The sequence below is a fragment of the Bos grunniens genome, chromosome 18 (assembly GCF_055505025.1).
Source record: "Bos grunniens cultivar Pamir isolate PY7600 chromosome 18, Bosgru_T2T1.0, whole genome shotgun sequence".
Lineage (NCBI taxonomy): Eukaryota > Metazoa > Chordata > Mammalia > Artiodactyla > Bovidae > Bos > Bos grunniens.
In genome coordinates this window covers 2,986,679-3,002,756 of record NC_141182.1, presented here as the reverse complement: position 1 = coordinate 3,002,756, position 16,078 = coordinate 2,986,679, and the positions used below count along the sequence as shown (strand labels likewise).

The following is a 16,078-nucleotide window of genomic DNA, read 5'->3' as shown; positions in this document are numbered from 1 at the left end:
TCTGATGCACATCCTTTTAATTTTTTGTTGCTTTTTTTTTTTTTCTTGCTGTCATAAATGACATTTCTATCAACCGTGCATATAAATCCTTTTTGTTACTTTTATTTCCTTAACATAGAGCCTAGAAAGAAATTACGATTTCAAAAAGCTTATGACCATTCTTAAGGATTTTAATTCATCTCGCCAAACCGAATCCTGGAAAGAATGCACTAATTTATAGTTCCAGCCGCAGAGATTTCTTTTTAGGTCGCACCACGGACTACAAGAGATCAGAATTCTCCATCTTGTTCAGATGCTTGGACTTTGTTATCTGTAGAGGGAAATAACATCTTTATTTACTGAAAGATACCGGTACCAGGACCTGCTATCAAGCCTGAGTCTCTGGGTTGAGGCTGGAGAAGCGGGGAGACAGCCAGCTGCAGGCCCAGCTCCTGAGGGCCACCTGGTGTCCCGGCGCCTCGCAGCCCAGCTAGTGCGCGGGGGCCCTGACATCCAGGTGACCCAGGCTTGGCTGGGGCCGAGACCAGGGGCTTGGGAAGCAGTTTGGATTCCTTTGGCTGCGAGGATGCCACCGAGAGCGAGCAGGGGCAAAATTAAGATTCGGTTTCTTTCACAAGGGCCTTTTGTGTTCCCAGGAGCCTCCCTTCTCTGGGGATTGATTGGAGGGCAAAACTCTTGGTCAACGAGTGGGATGAGAAGCGACGCGGCGGGCGCCCCCCGACACCCCGCGCCGAGCCGCGCTCCCCCGGGCCCACCTGCGCCCTCCTCTCGGGGGCTCGCCCTCCTCTCCGGGGCTCGCCCGCGCCCGCCCGGGGCGGCCGCCCCTCCCCCGAGGCGTGGCCCCTCGTCCCGTGGTGGGCAGGCTAGCCCGAGCCCGGGGGCCAACCGGCTCTTTCCTTCCTCCCCTCCCGCCCCGGCGCCCGCCCGCCCGCTCCGGGACCGCAGCCACGTCTGAAAGCGCCTCATTGTGCGCGCTCCGCTCCAGCCCGCGGCTCCGAGCGGCCGCACAGGTAGAGCGCGGCGCGGGGCCGGGCGCCCGGGGTCTCCGAGGCTGCTTGGTGTCCTGCCCCCCACCCGGGGACGGCTCCCTCAACATCCCATTCTTACGACACCTCTCTTTTTTTTTTTAGGGGACTCCTGCCCGGTTTCCAGCCTCCCGCCGCCTTGGCTCTCCAGGTGCCTCCAATATCTCGGCCCCAGCTTGCTAAGTCCACGCCTCTCGGAGCGCCCTCCGCCCCGGGGGCACGGGTGCCGCTTCAGAGCCGTAAGACCCTGCGGACTGTCCCGGCGAGGAGACAGCGGCCGCGGACGGAGCTGGGTGAAGGCGGCGTCCAGGAGTCTCGGCAGAGACTGGGGCCAGAGGCGTCTGCCCAGCGCCGCGCCCCCGGGCCGGGACACCTCGCCTGGGGTACGTTGATTTATCCTCTCTCCGCGCGGGATGCCCACACCCTGGGCGACCCGGGGCCCAGCTGGGGAGGCGGTGACCTTGCAGCCCCCGTGGGCTGTGCCAGTTGGAGCTGAGGGTGGTTTTTATGAGAACGTGAAAAGGGCATCACCCTTTTCCAAGTGCTGGTTGGAAAGGGTCTTCCTGGGGCTTCAGCTCCACAGGTCATTTCTTGAGGATCCCTTGTCTCTTGGAACTTGAGTTTCAAAGGGTATGGCTTTCATTTAAAAAAAAAAAAACAGAAACAAAAAACTCTCCAAGGGCTTTTTCCATGGAACCCTGAAGGAAAAGCAGCTCGGGCAAGTGAATTTGGAACCAGATCCAGCTGAATTTGAGTCTGGGGGCCCCTGCTCCCAGCTGCTGGACCGTGGGCAACAATAGAGCCCACCTCCCTGGGCCTCAGCATAGGTGCCCAGCAGATGTTCACTCTCTTTTCTCTTCCCTCTTGTACTGGAGGCTCGAGGATGGGAAAAGTGAGGCCCCAAGAGTGGAAAAGACTTGGCTGAGGTGAAGCCATGAGTGAGTGAGCCAAGTACCAGAGTTAATAAGAATAGCAGGCTGCTCGGTGAGCCTGGCCATGCCAAGGGTTAGTCTGTTCCATTTAGTCCTCTCCAGACTGCATGGTAGGCCCTGCTAGAGCCTCCTTCTCAGAGTCAGCTGAAGCCCAGAGGTTATGAGTGACTGGCTCAAAGTGACACACCCCACTGGTTGTAGAGCACAGTTTTAACCCAGTCTGGCTTCAGAAGGCAGGCTTTCAGCCATGATTCACTATCTTCTGTTTGGGATGTATGGCTTCCCTGGTAGCTCAGTTGGTAAAGAATCTGCCTGTGATGCAGGAGACCCAGGTTCAATTCCTGGGTTTGGGAAGATACCCTGGAGAAGGGAATGGCAACCCACTCCAGTATTCCTGCCTGGAGAATCCCATGGACAGAGGAGCCTGGCAGGCTGCAGTCCATGGGATTGCAAGAGTCGGACACGACTTAGCAACTAAATCACCACCACCACCACTGCTGCCTAGGCTTGATTCTTTCTATTGCTAGGGCCACTTGGACTTGGTTGGGCTATTTTCTTTGAGTTCTCCTTATGCACAGGCTTTCTCTTGGATTCATAGAACACAGTTGTGATCCAGGATTTTTAAAAGCTCCTTGAAAAAATACTTTTCAGTGGACTATGTGCCAGACATTATCTGTGTACTTTAATATTACTTCATTTAATCTTCAAATCAAGCCCATGAGTTGAGTTATATTATTTCCCCTAGTTATAGATTTTTTTTACAAAGTAAGCACAGAGAGATTAAGTAACTTGCTCAACTTGCTCAAGATCACCCAGTGAGTCATCAAGTAGAGTTCATCCTCTTAGCCCGTGTGCTAACCCCACTACCTGGTGTGAGAGAGATAAGGTCTGGCTTCTAGGCTAGTCAGGGGATTTAGGTACAGAAATGCACGAACAGGAGTATTCTTTGTAGTGATAGTAGCATTAACAAAGATTTCCCAATATCACCTAATAGTCAGTCCATGTTAAAATTTCTCTGATTACTTCAGAGATATCTTCTCACCCTGGGTTTGTCTGAATCAGAATCCAAACAAGGTACACATGTTGTCTTTGGCTGTTTTGTGTTGTTTTCTTTTTGTTGTTGTTGTTTCTGAAAATAAGTTTTATTTAAATAAGGGTTTAAATACATTATATAACATTAAAACTGAAGAGGGAGGGGAAAAACACCCCAAAATCAGTTGGTTACTTCACATGGCATTGGGCCACTGTTGCTAGTGAGTTGCAAGCTCTACAGCTGTGACTGATAGATGGGTTTGAAATTTGTTCCCTTGTCAGAAGCTGAACTGATAGAAGGTTGGCCTCACCTTGTAGTTTGGGAATTGATTATTTAGGATATGTCTGGTCAAAAAGACGTCGGTGGCAAGCCAGATGTCCTGGCCCCGCACTAGAGGGTGGTTGCTCTAAGCTCTGCCCACCGGGTCACGTTGGAGACAGCAGGGGACCTTTCCCCAACCACCAAAGGCTCCCTCTAGCAGTACAGCTGCCTCACCACCCTCCATTCTCCGCTTCATCGAGGACTGTCCAGGTGGGGACGTTCTCTCAGGACAGGGAACTCTGCAGAGGGACTGCTGAGGGGCTTCCGGCCAGACAGAGCCGCCTGTGATCCTGGGGCTCTGGACTTGGCTGAAGCATCACTGTCACTGCTTTGTTTCAGGCTGGACACTGCCAGGCGCCTCTGCTTGACCTCTGTTTAAATGAGGGACCCCAAGACTAGACAGCATGGCTCTGTTCAGTTTGTTGCATGAAGGAGTTCCACTAGTCCAAGTTAAAAGCAGACCCCAGATGGTTACGTTATACAGGCTGAGAGGTTTTTAAACTTGTGACAAGGGACAAAAGGGAAATTCTACTCATTGCAAGGAAATCCTCACTTAAGCCTCAGAGATCCAAAAGCACTTGAACCCATGAACCTTCAGCTGGTCGTCCTTAGCAAGTCCAGTCTCTACCAGGAACTATCCTTAGCCAGTCCAGTCTCCACCAGGAACTGGCCTATGTTCTTGCGCTGGTCACCCTGTAGCTGAATTCCTTCTCCATACTCCGGATGCTCAATGCAGTACCATTGCAGGCAAATTTCTTCCTAAACGCCTTCACTAGATCCTTTTTATCGTAATCATCAGCAATCCCCTGGATGGTAGTAAGGGTCTTCCTGCCGTTTCTTCATTGAATCCTTATATGGATATAATCCTCAGTGCCAGCAGGAGGCAGATCAGCACCCTTACTTGCATCAGCAAAGGGGTCCAAAGAATGGAGGTTTTGGATAGCGGACATAAATACAATTGAAGGCAGCCGCGGGAGATGGCTTTTTAAAAATAAATGAATCAAAATAAGAGATTAAGAAAAATAAACCAGAGAACACTCCAGATGATCCCTGCATAAGAGGGCTCAGTCCACACATGGGCGTCGGGTACCAGAGAGGAATGTGTGAAATACACACCCTCTATTCCCCGCAAGTGTTACTGCAGAGAAGAGGGGGAGTCCCAGACTTGAGGCCCCTCCAGCTGTCAGGTGCAGTGATTTAGACCAAGTTAGATGTTGTGCTTTGGGGATCCCCAAAGTTCAGAGCCTTGGAAAAAGATTTCTGTGTTGGTCTCTGCTCGTCTGCTCTGAAATGCCCCGCACATGGCTCTGAGCCAAGGAGACTTGAAGCTCCTTTCCCAGACTAACTTGATTTCACTTCCCAGTAGGTTTCTGCAGGCAGGTCTGGTTACTCCAGCAGCATCTGGGCTCTGTGACTGTAGCCTCCCTACCTCCGGCTGATGCCACACAGCTGCTCACCGGGGCCAGCAGGGGAATGGCAGATGTGGCCAGGCTTAGGGCCAAGCACGTCTTCACCACTGCCTGCCCCAGCCCAGAGCCCTGAGGCTGAGTGTGGGTTGAAGCCCTTGACAAAGGCCAGGTAGTTTTCCATCCCACGCCCCTAGGCACCTAGGCACTCAGGTCAGCTAGAAGATGGTTTGGGAGTGCCTCTCTCCCTGCAATAAAAGCTAAGTCAGCAAACTCCACCCATGCCTCTCTGAATCGATGAAACAGACCTGATTGTTAATGACTGACAAAGTAATAAAACAAGAAAACAATGACCTGTAATCTGGCCACAGAATAACAACCACCAATATTCAGCACGCATCCTTCTGGATTTCTGATTATACTAAATCATTTGGTTTTTGTTTGTTTGTTTAAGTAACAGCCTTATTGAGATATAATTTACATTCTTTGAAGGTACAGTTCACCAGTTTATAGCATATTCAGTCTTGTGCGTTAACCACCTGAAGGTTCATCTGTGTCGTGGCACATATCACTGTTTCATTCCTTCTTACTGCCAGAGAATATTCAGTTACATGAGTACACCACATTTTGTTTATCCATTCATCAACTGATAGGCATATAGGACATTTCCATTTGGGGGCTATTATGATTAATGCTGCTGTGAAAGTTCATGAGCACGTTTTTGTGTAGACAAATATTTTTGGTTCTCTTGGATTTGTGTATTTTAGAGTAGAATTGCTGGATCACATGGTAATTCTATGTTTACTTGAGGGATGACCTGCTTTCCGCAGCAATCCACCATTTTACATTCCCACCAGCAGCCTATGAGGGTCGCTGCTGCTGCTACTGCTAAGTCGCTTCAGTTGTGTCCGACTCTGTGCGACCCCATAGACAGCAGCCCACCAGGCTCCCCCGTCCCTGGGATTCTCCAGGCAAGAACAATGGAGTGAGTTGCCATTTCCTTCTCCAATGCATGAAAGGGAAAAGTGAAAGTGAAGTCACTCAGTCGTGTCTGACTTCTCGACCCCGTGGACTGCAGCCCACCAGGCTCCTCCGTCCATGGGAGTTTCCAGGCAAGAGTGCTGGAGTGGGGTGCCATTGCCTTCTCCATGAGGGTCGCAGTTTCACCATATTCTCACTAACACTTGCTATTATCTTTTTTTATTACAGCTAAGCTAGAGGATGGGAAGTGGTATCCCAATGTAGTTTTGATTTGCATTTTTCTAATGACTGAAGCTATCAAGGATCTTTTCAGGCACTTATAGACTATGTGTCCATCTTCTCTAGAGAAATATCCACTCAAATCTGTTGCTTACTTTAAAATCAGGGTTTTTTTTTTTTTTATTGTTCAGTTGTAAGAGCTCTTTATATGTGGGTACAAGTCCCTTGCTATTTATATGATTTGCAAATATTTTCTCCCATCTGTGGATATCATTTCAGTTTCTTGATGGTGTCCTTTGATATTCACGTATTTTTAACACTCTGTATGTTTTGCTGTGTTTTTTTTTTCACTCAACATTATGTAGTGAAGTGCTCTAAAGTTAGACAGCTGGAGTTCAAATTCTGACTGTTGCTGTGTGGGCAAGTTCCTGAACCTTTCTAAGCCTCAATTTCCTCTTCTGTGAAATAGGGTAGCACATCAGGCGCACCTTATAGCATTGTTGTGAGATAATCCTGATCTGAGCTTCAGAGGAAAATGGGTTGGAAAGGCTTGGTATGTAGGAAGCCCTCACAGATGGTATTCCATGATTCCCACACCACCACAGGCATCCATCTTTCTCCTCTCTCTCCCCTTCCCTCCCTTGGTGCTTTTCCTGTCTCTTGTTCTTCTTTTCTCTCTCCCTTCTCGTCTTTCCTTGTCCTTCTTGCCCTCCATGTCAGCCTTCTCTCCAGCAGATACCCTGGGCTCCATCAGAGCTGGTTCATCTCCAGGGGTGGCCCTTGATGCCTCAGGTCTACGCATGCCTCATCCGAAATCTCTTTTCTTTAGCCTTTGGGATTCCTGAACAGAATGGCCTGCAGCTGATGCCAAACCGAGAGAAATCTGAGCCAGGGGGTGCTACCTAGGATTACCTTTCACTGCCTTAGACTCTGCAGGGCTGGGAGACACTGGAGACGGAGGAGCTGCAGTCTAGAGCAGCCGGAGTGGGCCCAGAGGGCAGAGCCCTGTCCTCCCGCACCTCCCCTGTGAGGCCTGCCCTGTAGCTCAGTGTTCCCATCGGCACATCAGAGATAATGGGGGCTCCTTCTCTGTTTCTCAGACCAAGAGCTAGTCAGGGATGACTAGAAGCCATCGTAATGTTTAGATGCTCAGCAGAAAGAAACACAGGACAAGTGGGGAGTCACTCCCTTCGGATTTGGATCAGAGTGCCTGATATCGATTCAGCAAATATCTATTAATATCATCTCACTCAGGCTTTGGGGCAATCCCTGACATGACACTTATTGTCTTACTCTGGCAGGATTCTTAACTTTTTTTTTTTAAGCAATTCAATGATCTTAATATTAGGTTATTTTTTATTTGAAAAAAATAAGATTTTTGCAATCTCTACGTCCTGAAATGTGGCATCAGGCTTACTTTTTTTTTTTTTTAATGAGCGACTGAGCCCACATACTCCTTGCTTTATAGTTTGTAGGCACTGAATTTATGAGTATAAAGCTACTGTTTCTGAAAGGACAGACATTAAAAAACTACACCTCTCAATGCAGGACCAGTTCCATGTTCTCCCGTGTGCCATTGGCAATGTGTCTTAGTGGCCTGAATACACAGCTCTGTACTACTGGAAAGCTAATCTTGCTAATCTGGGATACAAAACAAAGTCCCTCCAGGCCTTTTGATAAAATTGATTGGCATTTTTCTTATGGGCTATCATATTAGGTATTATTATAGAAAGCTCAGTCATGTCTGAGCTTTGCTACCCCATGGACTATATCCCGCCAGGCTCCTCTATCCATGGAGATTCTCCAGGCCAGAATACCGGAGTGGGTTATCATTCCCTCCTCCAGGGGATCTTCCCAACCCAGGGATCGAACCCAGGTCTCGCACATTGCGGGTGGATTCTTTACCGTCTGAGCCACCAGGGAAGCCCATAGAAAGCAGGACAGAGCCCTTTTTCTTCCTCTTAGTCCCTTTTTCTTCCCTCCAAATTACTATATTTACAGAAACAATATGCTTCAGTTAGTAGAACACTTTCCTTTTGTTGGCCATGCCTGGTGGCTTGCGGGATCTTAAGTTCCCTGACCAGGGATTGAACCCTGGCCCTTGGTATTGAAAGCGCGAGTCCTAACTGCTGGACCACCAGGGAAGTCCTGACACTTTCCTCTTCACGTACTTCTTACCGAACTAAGTTTGTTTCAGACGCCTGGAGGCAGGAACTATTTCTCTAATTATAATTTTACACTAATGATGTTCTGTATATAGTGAGGAGGAGGGAATAAAAGACATTTGGGGAAATTCAAGGAGCAGCTCTGGGTAGATTGCGTAGAACGGGGCAAGTCCGAGTTGGAAATCCTGGGCTGCGACGCTGTCAGCGGTGCTCAGCTGTGAGAGGTCCAGGAAAGCATGCACACCAGGGTTTGCTTTCTTAACAGAAAATCTGCCACGAATGGGGCTGGGTTCAGTGGGATGACTTTTTTTTTTTCCTTTAGATACTGTACCTACAGCCTCTCTGGCCTTCCTCTGACCCTTGAACATGAAATGCTCCTTCTTGGAGCCTTCAGAGATGCTGCTTCATCTGACATACTAACCTCTTCTCTCCACCTGCTCCCTCACACAGCCCTTCCCACAGTTATTCCCTGCTCAGCCTTCAGATCCCAGTTCAAAAAGCACTTGGCTAAGGGAAGACTTCTCTGCTTGCCCTTAGCTGTAGGCTCCCACAGCACTGTCCTTGCCCTTTATTACACTTCCTATCAGTTCAGTTCAGTTGCTCAGTCGTGTCCAGCTCTTTGTGACCCCATGGAGACTTACTATGGCTTGTGGTTAAATGATCACTTGCTTCGTGGTGACCTTCTCAGCTAGAAATTAAGCTGAAGGCAGTGGCCACATGTCAATATTTACTTTCATGCTTTGCACATAATAGCCACAGAATAAATGTTTACAGAATGAATGAAATAGTACATGAACATACAATAAAGAATTTCATGTAAAATTTTAGGATATTTACAGAATTTCTAGTATGTATATGCTTTTTTCTTTTAGGTCTTATACACTTTAAAACTTTATTTAAGTATAGTTTATTAACACTTTCAGGTGTACAGCAAATATATATATATATATATAATTCTTCTCCCGTATAGGTTATTACAAAATATTGAATAGTTCCCTGTGCTATACAGTAGGTCTTTATTATTTATTTTATATATACTAGTATCTATCTGTTAATCCCCAATTTCCAATTTATCCCCCTCATCCCTTTGGTAACCACAAGTTTGTTTTCTATGTCTGTGAAATCCCTTGGACTGCAAGGAGATCCAACCAGTCCATTCTAAAGGAGATCAGTCCTGGGTGTTCTTTGGAAGGAATGATGCTACAGCTGAAACTCCAGTACTTTGGCCACCTCATGTGAAGAGTTGACTCACTGGAAAAGACTCTGATGCTGGGAGGGGTTGAGGGCAGGAGGAGAAGGGGATGACAGAGGATGAGATGGCTGGATGGCATCACCGACTCGATGGACGTGAGTCTGAGTGAACTCCGGGAGTTGGTGATGGACAGGGAGGCCTGACGTGCTACGATTCATGGGGTTGCAAAGAGTTGGACACGACTGAGCGACTGTACTGACGTCTATTTCTGTTTTGTAAATAAGTTCATTTGTATCATTTTTTTTTTTAGATTCCGCATATAAGTGCTATCATAAGGTATTTGTGTTTCTCTGTCTGACTTAGTATGATCATCTCTAGGCCCATCTGTGTTGCTGCAGATAGCATTATTGTATTCTTTTTAAGGCTTGGAAATATTCTATTGAATATATGTACCTTATCTTCTTTATCTGTTTATGGACCTTCAGGTTGCTTAACAACAACAACAAATGAATATTGGGGTGCATGTATCTTTTTAATTAGAGTTGTCTTTTCAGGTATATGCCCAGGAATGGGATTGCTGGATCATATGGTAACTATATTTTTAGTTTTTTGGGAAATCTCCATACTCTTCTCCATAGTAGTTGTACCAGCTTAGTAATACGATTTCCACCAACAGTGTAGGAAGGTTCCCAAAAGGAGAAAACTCCACACACACAGAATTTTGTACCACTTCTATATATCACCTTTTCAAAAATTAGACAAATAATAAATATGTGCCCACAAAATATTACAAAGGATTCATAGGAGAGGCAGATGACCCTTCCAGAGTGGGGAGCTTCATTGGGCAAAGGTTTAGGAATGGGGCCACCCAGAGCCCCACACTGGGGGCCTGGCACTTGGATTCAAACCCCTGCCCTACCCCTTACCAGCTGTGTATTCATGTCTCTAAGCCCCATTGCCTCAACTAAAACACACAGGATGATTTTTACCTTCTAGGGACTTGGGGAAAATAAAATTCAATCAAGAAGATAAAATACACATCCCAGTGCCTGCCTGACATGTTCTTCCTCACTTGAACCCTGGGCCAGTTGGTGGTGTGCTGAATGTAAGGCGCCTTCTCAGAAAACGCCCAGCTGGGACCTGGATTCTCTGGACACCCTGAGTGTGCAGGATGCTTCCATCTTCTTCCTAATTCTTGAGTTCCAATCGGAGGATCCGATAACAGTTCCTGTACAGTGTGAGTCACTTAAAAAGACCTCTGGCATCCCTGGAGTGCAGGTAACAAGCATCTTGGCCTGGGGGTAAGATCCTCCTTACCAGGGGAGGGTGAGGCAAGCCTGGGCAGCTGTGTTTGGGCCCAAGTATCAGGGTCCTGTGTTCTGCAGGATCTCCCAGCACCAGGGGAGAGGCCAGCAGCCTATGATTAGAAAGTGCCAGAAACCTCGAAATAAGTCCTGGGTTGGGGTCCCTTGCTGTCTATCCAAACCTTGGGTCCTTTGTCTAAAAAATTGAGATCATAGGGAATTCCCTGGCAGCCCAGTGGTTGGGACTCCAAGCTTTCACTGCCAAGGGCCTGGGTTTGATCCCTGGTCAAGAAATTGGGAGCCCACAAGCCAAGTGCTGTGGCCAAAATAAATAAATTAAACTAAATAAAAAATTGAGATCATAATGCCCACCTCAGGAGCTGTTGAGTTAAATCACCTAGCTGTATATGTGTGCTTAGTTGTTAAGTCATATCCGCAACCCCATGGACTGTAGCCCACCAGGCTCCTCTGTCCATGGGATTTTCCAGGCAAGAATACTGGAGTGGGCTGCCATTCCCTTCTCCAGGGCATCTTCCTGCCCTGGGATCGAACCTGAGTCTCTTGCATTGGCAGGTGGGTTCTTTACCACTAAGCCACCAGGGAAACCCCAAATCTCCTAGCCCTTGAGGTAATATATGTCAGTAAAGAGGAGTTAGAGTTTCCTCCCGCTCCTGTACCCTGTTCTCGGGAAGCACAACCTCAAGGAGAGGAGGTAACGTGTGCAGAGCAGGCGGGTGGCTGCTGTCCAGGTCTTCCAGGGGGGACCGAGCAGGAAACAAGAGCTGCTGGGCATCCTGCAGGCCCCTGATACGGGCGGGGAGTCGAGAGGGGTCTGTGCTCACAGTCTAGACACCATCTGCCCTCAGTGGTGACGTAGCCAGTGAAGGCGTCTCCGTGGGGAGCAAGTGCTGTGAAAGGAAAGAGGAAACTTCCAGATCCTTCTTTTCCCAAGCAGCTCATCCTTGAGATCACAGCAGGAAGAACAGTGCAAAGAGGAGAAAACTCTGGGACCTGGGGGTGTGGGAGCTGGGCTCGGTGTTCCTTTCATTCTGTAGGACCCTCTGTGGGACATTCTTTCTGAATTAGTTTGTAGTGGAGTATAGTTGATTTACAACGTTGTGTTAGTTTTTGCTGTACAGCAAAATGAATCAATGATTACATCTATATCCACTCTTTTTTAGATTCTATTCCCATATAGGTCATTACAGAGTACTGTGCTATAGTAGGTCCTTATTAATTATCTCTTTTATATATAGTAGTGTGTATATGTCAATCTCAGTGCCCCAGTTTATCTTTCCCTCTGCACCCTGGGACTTTCTTAAGATCCACTAAAGGACTTAGGCATGTTCGGGGGCTGCAGGGGGCCTGGGAGATGCTGGGATTCCAAGCATAGGTGACCTCAGGGGTCTTCTCCGGGCAGAGACTCCCCATGGTTTCCTCTCAGACACAGCTGAACACTGCATCAGTAACATGGGGCATGTGAGGCGCTTTACCAAAGCCCCTTTCCTCGTAACGTGTTTGCAGCAGCATTCCTCTCGACAACCTTACGGTCAAATGTTATCATCCCCATTTTACAGAGGAGGAAACTTGAGTCTTGGAAAACTTAAGTCGTTTGTCCCAGGTCTCCCAGCTCCTGAGTGGCATCAGAGAGACTCAAACCCAGCAGGAGAGACTTTCATTTCACTTCCATTTGGAAAATGTATCCAGCCACCTGCTCGTCCCTGCCCAGCTCCAGCCAGGAGAAGGGCAACTAGACTCCCACCCGAGGGGAACTTCTGTCAGTCTGGGAAGACAGAGCCCTCCCAGTGTCCAGGGCCATCTGACCCAGCCCTCCCCTGCCTTCCCAGACCCTGAAAAACCTCCAGGCCTCTCCCATGGACCTGTGATCGAGGTGGGCAGCCCTCCCAGCAGCCAGGGACAGCAGTAAGTAACCTTAGCATGGAAAGGGGCCCGACTCTGCCCTCATCTTTCCCCTTCTCCGGCTCCGTCCTACCTCTCCCTTAACTGGTTTCTTCTGCCAAACCCCACCAATCCAGAAGGATATCCTCCCTTGGGAATCCGTGCTTCCTGCAGGACTTCACTCTCCATGGGTGAGAGCAACAGTTGCTGTTTTTTGTCTATTTATTTGTAATAGCAAAAGTAACATCTGCTTATTTAAAAAGTCAAACAATACAGAAGCACACTAGGCAGAAAGTGCAAGTTTTCAGTTATGAGAATTACTACATGCCCCAACCCTCGGGACTCATCCCAATACTCCAGGACCAAGATGAATCCCCTTTTACAGATGGGTGAACTGAGTCACAGAGCAATGAAGCCTTTGGTCTGAGATGTTAGGCTAGGAAGTGGCACAGTTGGGAAGGCTCTGCTAAATCATCCAGCAAGCTATTTAGGTAAACAACCTAAAATTGCTCCCCTATAAGGAATTTTAAGCAAAAAGCAGGACTTCCGGTTTACATATATGTTCCCCCTGAGAAAGAAAAGGGCTAGGGGAGAGAAAGAGAGACAAAGGGAAGAACGTTGCCCATAGTCTTGTGCAACTGGCGTTTGGCTCTGCAAAGACTGCTCATGCCTTCAAGTCACACTCCTGACTTGGGAGGTCCTCAGTGGGGTGATCTCCCTGGGGCGGTGGGCAAGTTCCAGAGCTGCTCTCCGGCAGCCCCAGACGGGGATGTGGGATGTGGGATGGGCAAGTGGCCCCTGATCCCCGACTGCTACTGCCTGCTCCCTTTGCAGGTCTCCGGCCGGCAGCATGTGGCTGCGGCGCGTCTCCAGCACGGCGGTGACCGCGCTCCTGCTGGCGCAGACCGGCCTCCTGCTCTTCCTGATCTCCCGGCCCAGACTGCCGCCTGCGGCCAGCAGCGAGGAGCGGGTGCATGTGCTGGTGCTGTCCTCGTGGCGCTCCGGCTCGTCCTTCGTGGGCCAGCTCTTCAGCCAGCACCCCGATGTCTTCTACCTGATGGAGCCCGCGTGGCACGTGTGGGCCGCCCTGTCGCAGGGCAGCGCCTTGGCGCTGCACATGGCAGTGCGCGACCTGGTGCGCTCAGTCTTCCTGTGCGACATGGATGTGTTCGAGGCCTACCTGCCGTGGAGGCGCAACCTGTCGGACCTCTTCCAGTGGGCGGAGAGCCGGGCTCTGTGCTCGCCGCCCGCCTGCAGCGCCTTCCCGCGCGGCGCCATCAGCAGCGAGGCGGTGTGCAAGCCGCTGTGCGCGCGGCGGCCCTTCAGCCTGGCGCAGGAGGCCTGCCGCTCCTACAGCCACGTGGTGCTCAAGGAGGTGCGTTTCTTCAACCTGCAGGTGCTCTACCCGCTGCTCAGCGACCCAGCACTCCACCTGCGCATCGTGCACCTGGTGCGTGACCCGCGCGCTGTGCTGCGCTCGCGCGAGCAGACGGCCAAGGCGCTGGCGCGCGACAACGGCATCGTGCTGGGCACCAACGGCAAGTGGGTGGAGGCCGACCCGGAGCTGCGCGTCGTGCGTGAGGTGTGCCGCAGCCACGTGCGCATCGCCGAGGCGGCCACGCGCAAGCCTCCGCCAGCCCTGCGCGGCCGCTACCGCCTGGTGCGCTTTGAGGATCTGGCGCGGGCGCCGCTGCCGGAGATCCGAGAGCTGTACGCCTTCGCGGGCCTGAGCCTCACGCCGCAGCTCGAGGCCTGGATCCACAACATCACGCACGGCGCCGGGCCCGGGGCGCGCCGTGAGGCCTTCAAGACCACGTCAAGGGACGCGCTCAACGTCTCACAGGCTTGGCGCCACGCCCTGCCCTTCGCTAAGATCCGCCGCGTGCAGGATCTGTGTGCCGGAGCACTGCAGCTGCTGGGCTACCGGCCAGTGTTCTCCGAGGACGAGCAGCGCGACCTCAGCCTCGACCTGGTGCTGCCGCGCGGCCCGAGCAGCTTCAGCTGGGCCTCGTCCACTGCTGAGCGCCCCGGGCCGTAGTGGAGGCCCCCAGCTGGCGGTCACCAGGGCCAGGAGACCCACGCGTGGTGCCGAAGGGGCTGGGCACGAGGTGGCCCAGAGTTTGGGAGGTCCCGCCTGTAGCAGGCTAGGACCGAGTTCCCAAACTAGTTTCTTTCTGCCCACTTCTCTTTCTTTCGAGTCCTCTTTAGGAGCTGAATGGTTTCCCCTGGTAGCTCAGCAGTAAAGAATCTGCCTGCAGTGCAGGAGACGCAGGTTCGATCCCTCCCTAGGTGGAGAAGATCCCCTGGAGGAGGGCATGGCAACCCACTCCACTATTCTTGCCTGGAAAATCCTATGGACAGAGGAGCCTGGTGGGCTGCAGTCCATGGGGGCAGAGAGTCAGACGTGACTGAAGTGATTAAGCAACAGCAGGTAGGAGCTGAATTCCTGACAGCAACACTCTTCATAGAAAGCAGACTGGTTCCCCCACTTCTCCTGAGCGCAGGGAGTAAGTTCAAAGACTTGGCTCCTTCTCCAGCACTTTCTTTCCCTCTCAGTCTCCCTCAGGATGCTTCATCCTGCAGCTGAGAAGGCTGGCCCAGCCCTACTTGGGACAGGAAGGGTACTGTGGCCAGCTGGCCCCTGAAGTCAGTACATCTTCCCCTCCACTGCACCACCCCCAGACTCTGTTCCCCCAAATCCTCTGGCACCACGTGCCACCAAAGCCAATGCTTTTATATTCATCTGTGTCTTCAGGAAGAAATCAGCCAAGCCTAAATCTTGGGGTCTCCCCCTAGTCTTTCTCTGACCCAATCTCCCAGGAGCCCATACGACCCCATCACCTGCCTAAGTAAGGTGAACCTTTGATTTGTCCTGATGGGAAAGCTCCTACTTACAGAAATAAACATATTTAACCTGTATGATACAAATTAGAGTTTACGGCCTGTAAAGTTGGAGAAGCAAAATGCAGAAGTGAAGGGACTTGTCCAAGGCTACAGGATGAGAAGGAGGATGAAGAGAGGGAGAGGGGTTTGCTCTGAGACCACATTGGGGAGAAGAGGGGGCATCAGACTTGCAGAAACCTGTTTCCCGGACCAAGAAGGGTCAGATTTTCCCATCCTGTTTGCCCAAGGGCTCAGCAGTCGGCAGTAGCTAGGACCGCAGCTGCAGGGTGAGATGTGGGAAGTGGTAAGCTCGGGGTTCAGAGTGCAGAATCTAGGGAGCTTCCTGGATAAGCCTGGAGGGAGGCAGTGAGCAGGCAAAGTAGAGGGAAAAAAGGCTGGGCAGGCCTGGGCAGCAAGCCAGGCAGAGCGTGTGGCAGAGCAAGAGGCTGGCAGCAAGATCAGTGCCTGGAGGGCAAGTCACGGGGTGGATGTAACCAGATAAAGCTTGCCAGGAGCTTGGAAGAAAAAAGGCTCTAGGGTGGCTGTCTCCCTGTGGTCCTTCTGTGCCAGGCCCTGGAGGAGAGCAAAATACGATTCCTAGCTGCAAGCTACAGCACCTGGCTCTGCCGGCAGAGGGTCTTATGAAACAGAGGCTGGATTTTAAAAAAGGAGGTGGAGGGTAGGCGAAGGGGGAAGATGCGGATATGTAAGAGCTAGT

The 16,078-nt window shown here is 50.5% G+C and overlaps 1 protein-coding gene and 1 non-coding gene across 4 annotated transcripts; both read left to right on the top strand.

The window, feature by feature from the left end:
- The first annotated feature begins 883 nt into the window (after nucleotides 1–883).
- On the top strand, nucleotides 884–15,405 carry LOC147352938 (carbohydrate sulfotransferase 6). 3 transcript variants are annotated; one of them, XM_086349970.1, is made up of 6 exons: nucleotides 884–1,010; nucleotides 1,131–1,408; nucleotides 9,829–9,863; nucleotides 10,363–10,511; nucleotides 12,426–12,501; nucleotides 13,312–15,405. In XM_086349970.1, exon 6 carries the CDS (start codon nucleotides 13,328–13,330, stop codon nucleotides 14,513–14,515), a length of 1,188 nt encoding a protein of 395 aa, XP_086206096.1. In that variant the 5' UTR covers nucleotides 884–1,010; nucleotides 1,131–1,408; nucleotides 9,829–9,863; nucleotides 10,363–10,511; nucleotides 12,426–12,501; nucleotides 13,312–13,327; the 3' UTR covers nucleotides 14,516–15,405. The 3 variants fall into 3 exon arrangements, with proteins under 3 accessions (XP_086206096.1, XP_086206095.1, XP_086206098.1); XM_086349969.1 differs by having other exon boundaries at nucleotides 10,271–10,552; XM_086349972.1 differs by lacking the exons at nucleotides 884–1,010; nucleotides 1,131–1,408; nucleotides 9,829–9,863 and having other exon boundaries at nucleotides 10,309–10,511.
- Nucleotides 2,239–2,311, top strand: TRNAH-GUG (transfer RNA histidin (anticodon GUG)). Its single transcript has one exon. It is a non-coding gene; the product is annotated as a tRNA-His (tRNA).
- Nucleotides 15,406–16,078: the final 673 nt, after the last annotated feature.

Excerpts from the sequence above, each read along its gene's own strand:
- LOC147352938 (XM_086349970.1), top strand. The coding sequence starts at position 13,328 with ATGTGGCTGCGGCGCGTCTCCAGCACGGCGGTGACCGCGCTCCTGCTG.